We start from the raw sequence: 16163 nt of genomic DNA, 5'->3' as shown, positions 1-16163 counted from the left end.
GTAGGACGACAAGGATGCATGCTACTTCAGAGTGGTACGTAATCCTGTCTTGGAAGTCATGTTGCTAGACAACAATGAACCTACGAGCTATGGAGAAGCGATGATGGGCCCGGATTCCGACGAATGGCTCGAGGCCATAAAATCCGAGAGAGGATCCATGTATAAAAACAAAGTGTAGACTTTGGAAGAACTACTTGATGGTCGTAAGGCTGTTGGGTGCATATGGATTTTAAAAGGAAGACAGACAATGATGGTAAGTGTCACCATTAAGAAAGCTTGACTTGTCGTTAAGATGTTTTCCGGCAAGTTCAAGGAGTTGACTGCGATGAGACTTTCTCACTCGTAGCGATGCTAAGAGTCTGTTGGAATTATATTAGCAGTTACTGCATTATTTATGAAATCTTGCAGATAGGATGTCAAAACATTGTTTCCTCGACGATTTTCTTGAGGAAAGGTTGTATGTGATACAACCAGAAGGTTTTGTCAATCCTGAAATATGCTGACAAGTATGCAAAGCTCCAGCAATCCTTCTAAGGACTGGAGTAAGCATCTCAGAGATGGAATGTACGCTTTGATGAGATGATCAAAGGTTTTGGGTTTTTACAAAGTTTATGAGAAACTTGTATTTCCAAAGAAGTGAGTGGGAGCACTATAGAATTTTTGATGAGTATATGTTGTTAACATATTGTTGATCAGAATTGATGTAGAATTTCTAGAAAGCATACAGGGTTATTTGAAAAGTGTTTTTCAATGGAAAACCTAGATTAAGCTACTTGAACATTGAGCATCAAGATCTATAAGGATAGATCAAAAATGCTTAATAGTACTTTCAAATGAATACATACCGTGACAAGATTTTGAAGGAATTCAAAATAGATCAGCAAAGAAGGAGTTCTTGGCTGCGTTACAAGGTGTGAGTATTGAGTAAGATTCAAGACCTGACCACGGCAGAAGAGAGAGAAAGGACGAAGGTCGTCCCCTATGCTTTAGACGTAGGCTCTACAGTACGCTATGCTGTGTACCGCACCTGAAGTGTGCCTTGCCATGAGTTAGTCAAGGGGTACAATAGTGATCCAGGAATGGATCACATGACAGCGTTCGAACTTATCCTTAGTAACTAGTGGACTAAGGAATTTTCTCGATTATGGAGGTGGTAAAAGAGTTCGTCGTAAAGGGTTACGTCGATGCAAACTATGACACTAATCCGGATGACTCTGAGTAGTAAACCGGATTCGTATAGTGGAGCAGTTATTTGGAATAGCTCCAAGTAGCGTGTGGTAGCTGCATCTACAAGATGACATAGAGATTTGTAAAGCACACACGGATCTGAAAGGTTCAGACCCGCTGACTAATAACCTCTCTCACAAGCGAGATATGAACAAACCCCATGGGTGTTGGATTCATTACAATTACATAGTGATGTGAACTAGATTATTGACTCTAGTGCAAGTGGGAGACTGTTGGAAATATGCCCTAGAGGCAATAATAAAATGGTTATTATTGTATTTCCTAGTTCATGATAATTGTCTATTGTTCATGCTATAATTGTATTAACTGGAAACCGTAATACATGTGTGAAAACATAGACCACAACATGTCCCTAGTAAGCCTCTAGTTTACTAGCTCGTTGATCAATAGATGGTTATGGTTTCCTGACCATGGACATTGGATGTCATTGATAACGGGATCACATCATTAGGAGAATGATGTGATGGACAAGACCCAATCCTAAGCATAGCACAAGATCGTGTAGTTCGTTTGCTAAGAGCTTTTCTAATGTCAAGTATCATTTCCTTAGACCATGAGATTTTGCAACTCCCGGATACCGTAGGAATGCTTTGGGTGTACCAAACGTCACAACGTAACTGGGTGGCTATAAAGGTGCATTACAGGTATCTCCGAAAGTGTCTGTTGGGTTGGCACGAATCGAGACTGGGATTTGTCACTCCGTATGACGGAGAGGTATCTCTAGGCCCACTCGGTAATGCATCATCATAATGAGCTCAATGTGACTAAGGAGTTAGCCACAGGATCGTGCGTTACGGAACGAGTAAAGAGACTTGCCGGTAACGAGATTGAACGAGGTATTGGGATACCGACGATCGAATCTCAGGCAAGTAACATACCAATAGACAAAGGGAATTGTATACGGGATTGATTGAATCCCCGACATCGTGGTTCATCCGATGAGATCATCGTGGAACATGTGGGAGCCAATATGGGTATCCAGATCCCGCTATTGGTTATTGGCCGGAGAGGTGTCTCGGTCATGTCTGCATGGTTCCCGAACCCGTAGGGTCTACACACTTAAGGTTCGGTGACGCTAGAGTTGTTATGGGAAATAGTATGTGGTTACTGAAGGTTGTTCGGAGTCCCGGATGAGATCCCGGACGAGACGAGGAACTCCGGAGTGGTCCGGAGGTGAAGATCGATATATTGGACGAAGGGTATTGGAGTCCAGAATTGTTCTGGGAGCACCGGGTGACGACCAGCGTGACCGAAAGGTGTTTCGGAGGCCCCGGCAAGCGTTGGGGGGCCTTATGGGCCAAGGGGAGGGGGCACCAGCCCACTAAGGGGCTGTGCGCCCCTCCCAACCCCTCTCACGTAACGTGGAGAGGTGGGGGCGCCTCCCCTAGGGCAGCCACCCCTCCCGGCTTGGGGGGCAAGTTTCCCAGGGGTGGGGGCGCCCAAACCCATCTAGGGTTTCCACTGTGGCCGCCGCCCCTCCCCTAGGGAACCCTAGGGCGCCTCCTCCACCCCCTTCCCCCTATATATAGTGAGGGAGAGAGAGGGCAGCCGGACGACATCCCTGGCGCAACCCCTCTCCTCCTCCAACTCCTCCTCCTCCTCCGTAGTGCTTAGCGAAGCTCTGCCGCAGAACCACGGCTCCATCGCCACCACGCCGTCGTGTTGCTGGAGTTCTCCCTCAACTTCTCCTCTCCCCTTGCTGGATCAAGAAGGAGGAGACGTCCCCGGGCTGTACGTGTGTTGAACGCGGAGGCGCCGTCCGTTCGGCGCTAGATCGGATCTTCCGCGATTTGAATCGCCGCGAGTACGACTCCATCAACCGCGTTCTTGTAACGCTTCCGCTTAGCGATCTTCAAGGGTATGAAGATGCACTCCCTCTTTCTCGTTGCTAGCATCTCCTAGATTGATCTTGGTGACACGTAGGAAAATTTTGAATTATTGCTACGTTCCCCAACACTCACCCGTAGCGATGCTTAAGTCCATCCGAATCATGTTAGCAATTGCCGCATTTTATGATTATGAAATTTGGCAAATGAATGTCAAAACTGCATTCCTTAATGGATATCTTACAGAAGAGTTGTATATGATGCAACCAGAAGGTTTTGTCGATCCAAAAGGTGCTAACAAAGTGTGCAAGCTCCAGCGATCCATTTATGGACTGGTGCAAGCATCTCGGAGTTGGAATATACGCTTTGATAGTGTGGTCAAAGCATATGGTTTTATATAGACTTTTGGAGAAGCCTGTATTTACAAGAAAGTGAGTGGGAGCTCTGTAGCATTTTTGATATTATATGTAGATGACATATTCTTGATCGGAAATGATACTGAATTTCTGAATAGCATAAAAGGATACTTGAATAAGAATTTTTCAATGAAAGACCTCGGTGAAGCTGCTTATATATTAGGCATCAAGATCTATAGAGATAGATCAAGACACTTAATTGGACTTTCACAAAGCACATAGCCTGATAAAGTTTTGAAGAAGTTCAAAATGGATCAAGCAAAGAAAGGGTTCTTGCCTGTGTTACAAGGTGTGAAGTTGAGTCAGACTCAATGCCCAGCCACTGTAGAAGATAGAGAGAAAATGAAAGTCATTCCCTATGCTTCAGCCATAGGTTCTATCATGTATGCAATGTTGTGTACCAGACCTGATGTGTGCCTTGCTATTAGTTTAGCATGGAGGTACCAAAGTAATCCAGGAGTGGATAACTGGACAGCGGTCAAGAACATCCTGAAATACCTGAAAAGGACTAAGGATATGTTTCTCATTTATGGAGGTGATAAAGAGCTCGTCGTAAATGGTTACGTCGATGCAAGCTTTGACACTGATCCGGATGACTCTAAGTCACAAACCGGATACGTATTTATATTGAATGGTGGAGCAGTCAGTTGGTGCAGTTCTAAATAGAGCGTCGTGGCGGGATCTACGTGTGAAGCATAGTACATAGCTGCTTCGGAAGCAGCAAATGAAGGACTCTGGATGAAGGAGTTCATATCCGATCTAGGTGTCATACCTAATGCATCGGGTCCAATGAAAATCTTTTGTGACAATACTGGTGCAATTGCCTTGGCAAAGGAATCCAGATTTCACAAGAGAACCAAGCACATCAAGAGACGCTTCAATTCCATCCGTGATCAAGTCAAGGAGGGAGACATAGAGATTTGGAAGATACATACGGATATGAATGTTGCAGACCCGTTGACTAAGCCTCTCTCACGAGCAAAACATGATCAACACCAAGACTCCATGGGTGTTAGAATCATTACAATGTAATCTAGATTATTGACTCTAGTGCAAGTGGGAGACTGAAGGAAATATGCCCTAGAGGCAATAACAAAGTTGTTATTTATATTTCCTTATATCATGATAAATGTTTATTATTCATGCTAGAATTGTATTAACCGGAAATTTAGTACATGTGTGAATACATAGACAAACAGAGTGTCCCTAGTATGCCTCTACTTGACTAGCTCGTTAATCAAAGATGGTTAAGTTTCCTAGCCATAGACATGTATTGTCATTTGATGAACGGGATCACATCATTAGAGAATGATGTGATGGACAAGACCCATCCGTTAGCTTAGCACTATGATCGTTTAGTTTATTGCTATTGCTTTCTTCATGACTTATACATGTTCCTATGACTATGAAATTATGCAACTCCCGAATACCAGAGGAACACTTAGTGTGCTATCAAATGTCACAACGTAACTGGGTGATTATAAATATGCTCTACAGGTGTCTCCGATGGTGTTTATTGAGTTGGCACAGACCAAGATTAGGATTTGTCACTCCGAGTGTCGGAGAGGTATCTCTGAGCCCTCTCGGTAATGCTCATCACTATAATCCTTGCAAGCAATGTGACTAATGAGTTAGTTGCGGAGTGATGCATTACGGAACGAATAAAGAGACTTGCCGGTAACGAGATTGAACTAGGTATGATGATACCAACGATCTAATCTCGGGCAAGTAACATACCGTTGACAAAAGGAACAACGTATGTTGTTATGCGGTTTGACCGATAAAGATCTTCGTAGCATATGTAGGAGCCAATATGAGCATCCAGGTTCCGCTATTGGTTATTGACCGGAGATGTGTCTCGGTCATGTCTACATAGTTCTCGAACCCGTAGGGTCCGCACGCTTAACGTTCGATGACGATTCGTATTATGAGTTTATGTGATTTGATGTACCGAAGGTCGTTCGGAGTCCCGGATGAGATCACGGACATGACGAGGAGTCTCGAAATGGCCGAGACATAAATATTCATATATTGGAAGGCTACATTCGGACACCGGAATGGCTCGGGCCGTTTCGGATAAGTTTCGGAGTATCGGGGGTTACCGGAACCCCCCCCCCCCCCGGAAGTTATTGGGCCTCATGGGCCTAGTGGTGGAAGAGAGGAGGCAGGCCAAGGTGTGGCGCGCGCCCCTCTAGCCCAAACCGAATTGGACTAGGACTAGGGCCCCCCCCCTTTCCTTCTCTTCTTCCTCTCCATCCTTCTTCTCCTACTTGGACTAGGAAAGGGGGAAACCTACTCCTACTAGGAGTAGGAATCCCCCCTTGGGCGCGCCCCTTGTGGCCGGCCCTCCTCCTCCTCCCCTCCTTTATATACGGGGGAGGGGGCACCCCATAGACACACAAGTTGATCTTTAGCCGTGTGTGGTGCCCCCCTCCACAGTTTTCCACCTCGGTCATATTGTCGTAGTGCTTAGGCGAAGCCCTGCATCGGTAACTTCATCATCACCGTCACCACGCCGTCGTGCTGACGAAACTCTCCCTCGGCCTCAACTGGATCAAGAGTTCGAGGGACGTCACCGAGCTGAACATGTGCAGATCGCGGAGGTGCCGTGTGTTCGGTACTTGATCGGTTGGATCACAAAGACGTTTGACTACATCAACCACGTTACTAAACGCTTCCGCTTTCGGTCTACGAGGGTACGTGGACACACTCTCCCCGCTCGTTGCTTTGCTTCTCCTAGATAGATCTTGCGTGATCGTAGGAATTTTTTTTGAAATACTACGTTCCCCAACACCGCGCCCCGCGAGAACTGATCGCCACTGGTGCACCAGGTCACGATGCCCAGCGAGGCCAAAGGACGAAGGCTCATGGGGAACGCACACGCCCGTTGGCTCACCACGAGCGTCGCGCGAGGATTAAGGCGCCAAAGGCTGGGGCCCCAAGGCTTTGGCGAGGTGTGTTTGTGGGCGGACCCAGACATACACACCGCACCCAGCCCCGCTCGCGGGATGCGCAGGGAAGAGCGACGAGCAGCTGCCGCTCTCCGAAAGCAAGGTTTCAAAAAAAGTAAACGCTGCAAGGAGAAAAATTCTCATCCCCTTCAAATAAAGATGCGAGAACTTCGAAATTGATTCTAAACGGTGGCAAACCAACTACAGAAAGTAAGCAAAAGAACAGCCGCGTCCGCCACCTACACTAGTCTTCTGGTCTTCCCGCCAGCGCGGAGCATGGGGCTTCCACTAAGACGTGGGTGGGAGCCCCCGTGAGGCTCGAGGGCAGCACTCAGGAGACTCCAGGGCGTGTACAACCCCACTCATTATTACGTGAGAGTGTCACGAGCAGAGACTTGAGAGGTGCATGGTGCTAGCCCATTACGGGTAGAACTTCCGGAGGTGCTGGATGTTCCAGGCATTCTGGATGGGGACCCCGTCCTGCGTCTCCAGGCGCACGGCGCCAGGCCTGGAGACACGGGCGATCCTAAATGGGCCCTCCCACATAGGCGAGAGCTTGTGAAGCCCCTCCCTGGAGAGTACCCACCTCGGGACGAGGTCACCCACCTCGAGGGTCCTGGAGCGGATGTTGCGGCAGTGATACCACCACAGCGCCTGCTGGTACCTTGCGGCACGGAGCGAGGCTTGGCGGCGGGCCTCCTCCGCGAGCATGAGGTCTATCCCCCATGAGGCGTCCTGGCGTGCCTCTTCAAATGCCAAGACCCCTCGGGGAGCGATGTTTGACCTCGCGTGGGAGGACCTCCTCAGCCTCATAGACGAGGAAGAACGGGGTCTCGCCGGTGGGCTTAGTCACAGTGGTGCGGATGGACCACGGAACGGACTGAAGCTCACCGAGCCAACCCCTGCCGCAGGCCTCGAGTTTATTCTTGAAGCTCCTCGTCTTGAGGCCCCTCAGGACCTCTGCGTTGGCGCGTTCAGCTTGGCCGTTACTCCATGGGTGCGCCACTGAAGCATAGCATATCTGCATTCCAAGGTTAGCACAATATATTTTGAAGAGATTGCTGGTGAACTGAGAGCCATTGTCAGTGATGATATGGTTAGGGACCCCAAAGCGGCTCATGAGGCCCTTGATGGACTTGACGGCCGAGCCAGCGGGGATGGTGTGCACGGGCTCCACCTTCGCCCACTTAGTGAATTTGTCGATGGCGACATAGAGGTAGTGGTAGCCCCTGGCTGCTCGGGGAAATGGGCCCAGGATATCCAGCCCCCACCGCGAATGGCCATGAGAGCGGGATGGTTTGGAGGCCGTGAGCGGGCTGGTGGATCTGTTTGGCATGGAACTGACAGGCCTCACAGGATCGCACCAGCTCGGTGGCATCATTGAGCGCCGTGGGCTAGTAGAACCCGCTGCGGAATGCCTTGCCCACGAGGGTGCGCGATGAAGAATGGTGCCCGCAATCCCCGCCATGGATGTCAGCCAGCAACTCGCGCCCTTGCTCCTTGGAGACGCATTGCAGCGAGACGTCGTTGGGGCGCCTTCGGTAGAGCTCACCGTACTGCAAGAAGTAAGCGATGGCCTTACGAGCCACGCGTTCTGCATCTTCCTCCTTCTCCGTCAGGGTGCCCTGGAGCAGGTATACCTTGAGCTCCTCGATCCAGCACCCCTCATGAGGTTCGAGCGCCAGGAGCAAGCGGGCTCCTGAGGTCGGACCGCAGGCTGGGGCGCCTGCGGAGGGGGCCAGGGGGCTCCTCCCGAAGCAGCGTTGGGCCTGCTGCGGGGGGGAGGGGGGCTGCCGATGGCTTGAAGAGCCGCTCCTCGAAGACACCGGGCTTCTGGGCTTGCATCCGGACGCCCTCTTGGCTATGTCGTCCGCCCCTTTGTTCGTGCCACGCGGGACATGCTGCAATTCCAAGCCCAAGAATCATTTTTCAATCGTGCGTACCTCTTCTAGGTATGCCTCCATGTGCTCATCCTTAGGCTTGTATTCCTTGTTGGAGAAGTTGACGAGGAGCTGAGAATCGCCCTTGATGGTGAGACGCTTGACCCCCAGGGCCGCCGCGGCCCTGAGACCAGCGATCAAGCCCTCATACTCCGCGGTGTTGTTGGAGACCTTCTCACCATGCTGAAAGCAGAGCTGCACGGCGTAGTATAGCTTGTCCTGGGTCGGCGAGATGAGCACGGCTCCGGGCCCTGCGCCATGTCGTGCGAATGCGCTGTCGAAGTACATGACCCATCCGTCGGGCGCCTCGTCCCCGGGCACGAGGGACCGATCTTCGCTCATCCCTCGGTCAGGAGCGTCTGTCCATTCCGCCACGAAGTCGGCGAGGGCCACGCCCTTGATGACCCTGGTGGTGCTGAACTCCAGCTGGAACGCCTGCAGTTTGATGTTCCACTTGGTGACCCTCCCCGCCGCGTTGGGGCTCCGGAGCACCTTCTCCAGGGGGTACGCAGAGACGACCTTGATGGAGTGGCCTTGGAAGTAGTGGCGCAGTTTCCTGGAGGCGAGCAGGAGCTTCTACGACATGGGGTAGCACGCCCGTGCGTCGCGCAGCACCATGCTGACGAAGTACACGGGGTGCTCGACGAGGGAAGGGGCGTTGATGGCGTCCTGCTCCACTTGGGATGAGGGAGCCTCGGGAGCCTTACCGTCCGGTGGGGTAGTCGAGGCCTCAACGGCGCCATCCTGAGGTGGCAATGGCACGACTGCGCGTGGGGCGCTACGCCGCACACCCTCACCTGCGCGCTCTTCCCGGACCGCCATGAGCGCTACGCTGGCCGAGTGGGGTGTGGTGGCCAGGTAAAGCACCAGGGGCTCAAGAGGACGAGGCGCCACCATCACCGGTGGGCTGGTGAGGTACCTCTTAAGGTCTTGAAAGGCCGCCTCGGCCACCGGAGTCCATTCAAACGGGCCCTTCTTTTTCATCAGCTTGAAGAACGGGAGGGCGCGCTCGCCGAGCTTGGAGATGAAACGCCCCAACAAAGTTACGCAGCCTGCGAGTTTCTGCATCTCCTTGAGGGTGTGCGGCGGGCTCATCCTTTCTATCGCCTTGATCTTCTCGGGGTTGGCCTCGACCCCCCTGTGTGACACCAGGAAGCCCAACAGCTTGTCAGACAGGACACCGAACATGCATTTCTCTGGGTTGAGCCGCAGGTTCACTTTACGCAGATTGATGAACGTTTCTTCCAAGTCTCCAATCAAGGTCCTCGCCTCCCGCGACTTGACCACTATGTCATCGACGTACGCCTCAGCGTTCCTCTCGAGCTGCCGACCCAGGGCAATGTGCATCAACCGCTGGAAGGTCAAGCCGGCATTTCGCAACCCAAAGGGCATGCATGTGTAGCAGTAGACCCCGCACGGGATGAGGAAAGCCGTCTTCTCGACGTCATGCACCGCCATCTTGATCTGATGGTAGCCCGAGAAGGCGTCCAGAAAGCACAGCAGGTCGCACCCGACGGTGAAATCGACGATTTGGTCGATGTGCTGAAGAGGGAATGGGTCCTGAGGACAAGCCTTGTTGAGACTCGTGAAGTCGACGCACATGCGCTCCTTTCCGCCTTTCTTGGTGAAAATGACCGGGTTAGCCAGCCAATCCGGGTGCCGCACTTCCCAAATGACACCGGCTTCCTGCAGCTTGCGGGTCTCCTGAATGATGAACGACTGCTTCTCTGGGGCCTGCCGCCTCACTTTCTGCTTCACTGGGCGTGCACTGGGGCACACCATTAAGTTCTGTTCGATCACATCCCTCGGGACACCGACCAGGTCCGTTGGCTCCCATGCAAACACATCCTTGTTCGCACGGAGGAAACTGACCAGCGCCTCTTCCTGATCTGGAGGGAGGCCAGCTCCTATAGTGAAGGTGGGGCTTGATCCCCCGTCGTCAACGGGCACCTCCTTCATCTCGGCCCGATCTTTGAGAGAATAGTTGCTTCTTCTTTGCGGGTGTGGCCTCTGGGATCCCTGGAGCGTCCTTCGTGTCTGGCCGCGCGGCCGCGACGGCCTTGAAAGCGAGCTTGAGGGCCAAGAGCGCATCCTTGATGTCTCCCACCACAGTGAGGATGCCGCTACTCCCAGGCATCTTGATGACGTTGTAGCCGGGGTGCGTTGCGGCCATGAACTTGGCAAGGGCCGGATACCCTAGGATGGCGTTGTACGGGAGGCCGATGCGGGCGATGTCAAAGTCGATGAGCTCAGTGCGGTAGTTGTTGCGGGTGTCGAAGGTGACAGGGAGGCGGACCTGTCCCAGGGGAGCGGTGGAGCCATCGACCATCCCTGAGAAGGGCTTGGTGGGGCAAGCTGGTCGTAAGGCACTTGGAGCAGGTCGAAGGCTTCCACGGAGAGGACGTTGAGGCCAGCGCCGCCGTCGATGAGGGTCCTGGTGACTATAATGTTGCTGATGGTGGGTGTGCTGAGCATGGGGAGCGCGCCGGCGCCAACCATGGTCCTGGGGTGATCCCTGGAGTCGAAAGTGATGGCGACTTCAGGCGCAACGCGGCCCGGAGGAGCCCCCTGCCGCGGCTGGGCGGCCCTCACCAGTCGAAAGAGTTGCTTGATGTGGCGGCTTGAGACTGGTGCCTGCGACCCGCCAAGAATGGCCGCAACAGCGTTGGGTGCTGGTGCCGCAAAGCGCGTGATGAACAAGGCGCGCAGCTCCTCCCAGGAGGCCACCGAGGACTCGGGTAGGCTGAGCAACCAGGAGCGTGGCACACCGGTGAGGGCCATAGGGAGCCAGTTTGCCATGACCTTTTCGTCTCCGCCCGCTGCCCAGATGGCTTACGCGTACAGCTGAATGAACTCTTCGGGGTACGCCGCACCGTCGTACCACGGGGGCAGCGCTAGCCTGAACTTCGCCGGCCACTACACCCGTCGTAGGCCGGGGGTAAAAGCCGGAGCCCCGCCGGACCCCCGTAAGCGCCCGGCTGTCCAACCGGCGGGGCAGCACCGGCCATGGGAACCACGAGGCCCGGGCGAAGCGAGGTTGACGAAGAGGCAGGACTTCAACACGCCCCTACCTGGCGCGTCAAATGTCGGATTCAGGGCTCCGCGGACCCAAGAAGGTTCAAACTCTAGGGCGTGTGTGAAGAACTCAACCTCTTGAGCTTACCAACTCATCGCCCTACAGCCTAGCCTAGCCGGATTCACATGAGCAAGGAAGAAGATGGACACGGCAGTTTACCCAGGTTCGGGCCACCTTGCGGTGTAATACCGTACTCCTGCTTTTGGTGGATTGGCCTCACGAGGGGCTGAGGATGAACTAGTACAAAGGATGAACAACCTCACGAGGTACTGGGGTGAGGCAATGAGTCGACCCCTTCTATGGTGGTGGCTAACCTATATTTATAGCGGCCTCGGTCCTCTTTCCCCAAAACGTAGGCGGGAAGGGATCCCACAGTGGCCAATTTGAAAGGGGACAAGTAGTACATCTTATCCTGACGAAAGGTGGTCTTCACCTGCAAAGCTTCTGGACGTGATGTAGCAGTGGGCTCGGCGATGACATCCGTCCTGTCGCGCCCGTGGTCTTGGTCTTGTTGCACTGAAATGAAAACCTTTAGCAGATTCCTCGGAAACCCACGCCTGTCCTTGCTCCCATAGCACCAAAGAGGAAACTGTGCCTTTTGCGCCTGCTGGCGCCCGCCTGACCTTGGTCATCATGATTTGCGTCATCGGAACCTCATGAGCTAGGTACCTGCATAGAAATCTTCGCTCCTCAGGAGTCAGCCTAGGAAGGCCGCTCCCTCGGTAGGTCTTGGCGTCGTTCACCTCGCGAGGCTTGACCCCACCCCCACCCCCTTCCCCCCGCGCAAGGGTATTGTCTCGATGGTTTTGTAGATGGGCCGTACCAGGCCGTCGAAGGAGCCACGCCCTGGGCCACAGGCACGCAAGTCTAGGTACCTTGGTTCCCCGAGCGCCGATACGGGCAGTGACCGGGCGGCCTGCCCGGACGTTTGAGACGAGTTTGAGAGGTCCGGTTGTAGATGCTCTAACTGCTGAGCAACTAAATTTGGATCGATCCACTTGTTTCGGTGAGCTGTTGGTGACCGGCTCCCCTGGCCCAATTTTTTCATGAAGCCAACCTAAAAGACCCATAGACCTTGAAATTATGGGCTGGACATGACATGTCATTAGATTTGTTATGAATGTTTATTAAGAAGATACTATTCTTCTGTAAACTAATATAAAAGCGTTTAAATCACTGGTTTAAAGTTTGCCAACTCGTTCCCCGCAGCTTCTAGCAAGGATCCAGCCGTTCGTTTGAGTTGCGCAGTGACTCCGTCCACAGGTCCACGACGCCGCCATCGCCAGACCCACCGCTCCGCCATGGACCGCGAGGCGCTCCGCATGGTGTGCTCGCCCCAGTTCTGGCGCATGGGCGTACTGTGGACCCTCTCCCTCCTCTACTCCTACCTCCTCCTCTTCCTCCGTGGCCGGACCGCCGCCCCTCGCCGCCGGGAAGACGTACGTCGAGGCGGCCGTCCCATCTGCGTGGTCACCGGGGTAATCTGGAACTGCCCTGCCAGCCGTGTCTGCCTATTTTATCGTATTTTACTACTGTTTTCCATGGTGCGCGGCCTTCTCACGGTGCTCCGTCCATGGTGTGTGCTCGCTCGCAGGCGACGTCGGGGCTCGGCCGGGCGGCTGCGGCGGCGCTGGCGCGGGAGGGATACCATGTCGTGCTCGGTGAGTCGCGTGTATCTTGTCGTGCTCGTGCGGGCATTTCGTCGAGCACTTGGCGCGCCTGGTCTCGTGCAAAATAGGGTGCCCTTTGTTGAACGCTATATATCTGACATTCGATGAATCTGCAAACGCGGATGCCATGTTTCATGTCATTATTCACCACCTACTCTACAGATAAATTGATTATCTGCTGCATCTTGAATTCTCGATTACATATTTACATTCATGTTCATTCTTTATTTGTCCTTGTTGCGGGACTTGCATTCAGCGGCCTAAAATGATACATGTTCTATTTTGCCTCAGCCGGACGTTCTGCGCAATTGCTGAGTGAGGTATTGTTTGCAGCTTCAGTTGGGTGTCTGTTTGCTTCTGCTTGCCATTATCATCACTGCTGCACTCTATGTGAACCAGACCGCTAAAGAAATTCGTAGGCAACAGCCAGACGCTTGTCTTGAAGCCTTTCAAGTGGACTTGTCATCCTACAGGTCAATTAAGAAGTTTGAAGCTTCGCTCAATCAGTGGATTTGGGATTCGAATCTGGAGCCTTCCATTCAGCTTTTGATTAATAATGCTGGGATGCTTGCAAAATCACACAGAGTTACCGAGGATGGGATTGATGAGTACGTGCTTTCCTTGCAATTATTCTTGTGAAAGAATTCTGTGGTCTTCAAACCACATGTTCTCTTAATATCAGCATTAAGCTTTCTTTTATCTAGCCAATTCTCTAAGTGAACCTTAATGCGTGCAACTTTCAGAGTGATGCAGACAAACTACATTGGTCCATTTATCCTAACCAGCATTCTTTTACCACTGCTGAAGAACAGCCCGGTACCTTCCCGGGTGGTTAATCTAACATCTTTCACACACAGATGTGGTAAGTTTGAAGTTTTTCATATTGTATATAAGTACACCGACTGTATGAACTTTTTTGCAGCCTATGTTGAACTATTGTTGCATGGACATTGCCACATTATGCAAATTTTTGTATTGCATACATTAGTTTGCATCTATCTGACATAGAACTGGACGTCGCTCAGGTGTCTAGGTGCGTGAGTGCATGCCAAGCCCACCTATCTGTTTATTTTGTTTGCATCTATCTGTTGAATTATGTTGCCACTCCCTGTGGATTTCTTGGTTGTAGTAGCTCCATTGCCAAAATGTAGTGGACCACATATTTCCCTGTTGCGTCTATTTTGAATCTGGTATACTATGTGTACCATTTGCTCTTGCAGCTGCTCACATCGTACTACCATTCTAACAGTTTCCCTCTCTCCCTGTACACATTCTCTTTGATTAACACGTGCAATTATTACATCTCCAGTGTCAGAAATTGACGTGTCCGAGGAGGCACTGCAAGGAGTGAAGTTTGGTCAGCATTCAGTTGGGGGAAGTTACCCCTTAGCTAGTACTTACGAGTATACCAAATGTATGCTTCTTGCTTTAGTATTCGCTTCATGCAGCTCTAATCTACAAAATCTATCAGTCTCATTTTCTCCCATTGCAGTTTGTTTACTTGTGTTCTCATATGAACTTCATCGACAACTTAACATCTCTTCTGGTATCTCTGTCATGTATGTGCCATTTTAGTCCTGTCTTGTGTTTTTCCCTTCCGTTTATTCTTCATGCAGTCGTATTTGATTCACATGATAAGATGTGCACCAGCGCTTTTTGCCCATTGCCCACCAAGTAAACCTCTACTAAAACATGTCTGACCCAAATGTCAAAGCCCTTGCAAAATTATGTTCTTCTGTAGTTCTGTTCTCTTTTCCTTTTTACTGAAACTCGTTAGTTATCTTTGGTACAAGGATGGATTTCGAAGGCTCATCTCTCTGTCGTGCTATGTTACCTTAAGCCCTTATAATTTTTTATCATTTGAGTTTGTTTATTCTCATCTTTAAAGTCTTAAATTTCATGCTTATAGGGCTGCGGATCCAGGTGTGGTAGAAACACGCATCATGCGGGAGCTCCCTCCATGCCTTTCTCGGTTCGCGTTCTTTATTCTACGCACCCTGAACCTCCTACAGCAGCCAGATACGGGGATTGGTGCTGTCCTTGACGCAGCCTTGGCGCCGCCTGTAACCTTCCTGTCAAAACCCTCTCAAAGCTTCTGCTATTTTGATACAAGAAAAACGATGTATCGACATTCAGTACCAGCTCTGAGTTTTAGTTCTGTATCACAGGAAGCATCTGGGAAGTATTTTTTTGGAGGGAAGGGAAGAACCATCAGGTCTTCTGTGCTGTCCTATGACATAGAGGTGGCCAAGAAGCTGTGGGCAGCATCTTCAGCGTTGCTCCGGGATCTGCGGCTTAGAGACCGTGAATCGAGGACTGGTCGAACCAGCTTGTAAATTTGACATGGTTAGAGCATCTCTAGCAGTCCCTTCAGGGACATCCGATAAAATTGGAACGATACAGAGAGCATCTCTAGCAGATCCCCGAAGTCATATTTGAGGGGGACGTTTTGGTTTTGGGGGATTAAGCCCTATCTAACAGATCCTATATTTCCTAAAAATATAAGGGATTAAGACACTTCTTGGAAACAGATTCAATACCGAGAGTGATTTCTCTCCGCGATACCAAACTCCAGGCCTCCGTTTTCCTTTGAAATTGCTCGCCCCGCAAAACATACATGTCGGTTCGCTCACGGTGAAAAAGAAACGACAAGGGAGTGGCCACTAGGAGCTCGACCACGACGGTTCTTCCTCTCCCGGTTCGCCATCATCTCTGCCCCTCGTTTCCTGCTCGGTGCTTGCCACCACTGCCCCTCCTCTCCCGCTCGCAACCGTTGCCCGCAGCCTGCATCTCAAGATCTGGCGCCCCACGTGGAGCACATCTCCCTCCCAGTTCATCAACAGAACATCCAAACATGAATTGGTATTGCCTCCTTTGTTGAATTCCAACCAGCAATTTCATGTGCAACCAAACAATAGATTTGGTATTGTAGCATATTTTCGGAACAACACTGGTATTGGACCAAATGTAATTTAGAGGTTCTCAATACATACGTCCAAACGGAGCGTGAATGTCTTTGCATATCTGAGTGTTTTG

General features: G+C 51.5%; 1 protein-coding gene across 2 annotated transcripts; it reads left to right on the top strand.

Moving 5' to 3' along the window:
• The first annotated feature begins 12667 nt into the window (after positions 1–12667).
• Positions 12668–15664, top strand: LOC123124714 (retinol dehydrogenase 13). Of its 2 annotated transcripts, XM_044545287.1 has the most exons (9): positions 12668–12935; positions 13052–13118; positions 13419–13447; positions 13527–13735; positions 13871–13989; positions 14437–14541; positions 14620–14686; positions 15037–15190; positions 15296–15664. In XM_044545287.1, the coding sequence occupies exons 1-9, from the start codon at positions 12759–12761 to the stop codon at positions 15461–15463; spliced, it is 1095 nt and encodes a 364-aa protein (XP_044401222.1). In that variant the 5' UTR covers positions 12668–12758; the 3' UTR covers positions 15464–15664. The 2 variants fall into 2 exon arrangements, with proteins under 2 accessions (XP_044401222.1, XP_044401221.1); XM_044545286.1 differs by having other exon boundaries at positions 14437–14686.
• The last annotated feature ends 499 nt before the right edge of the window (positions 15665–16163 follow it).

Source organism: Triticum aestivum, chromosome 5D (genome assembly GCF_018294505.1).
Source record: "Triticum aestivum cultivar Chinese Spring chromosome 5D, IWGSC CS RefSeq v2.1, whole genome shotgun sequence".
In the NCBI taxonomy this organism is placed as follows: domain Eukaryota; kingdom Viridiplantae; phylum Streptophyta; class Magnoliopsida; order Poales; family Poaceae; genus Triticum; species Triticum aestivum.
This window is presented reverse-complemented; position numbering and strand designations above follow the sequence as displayed.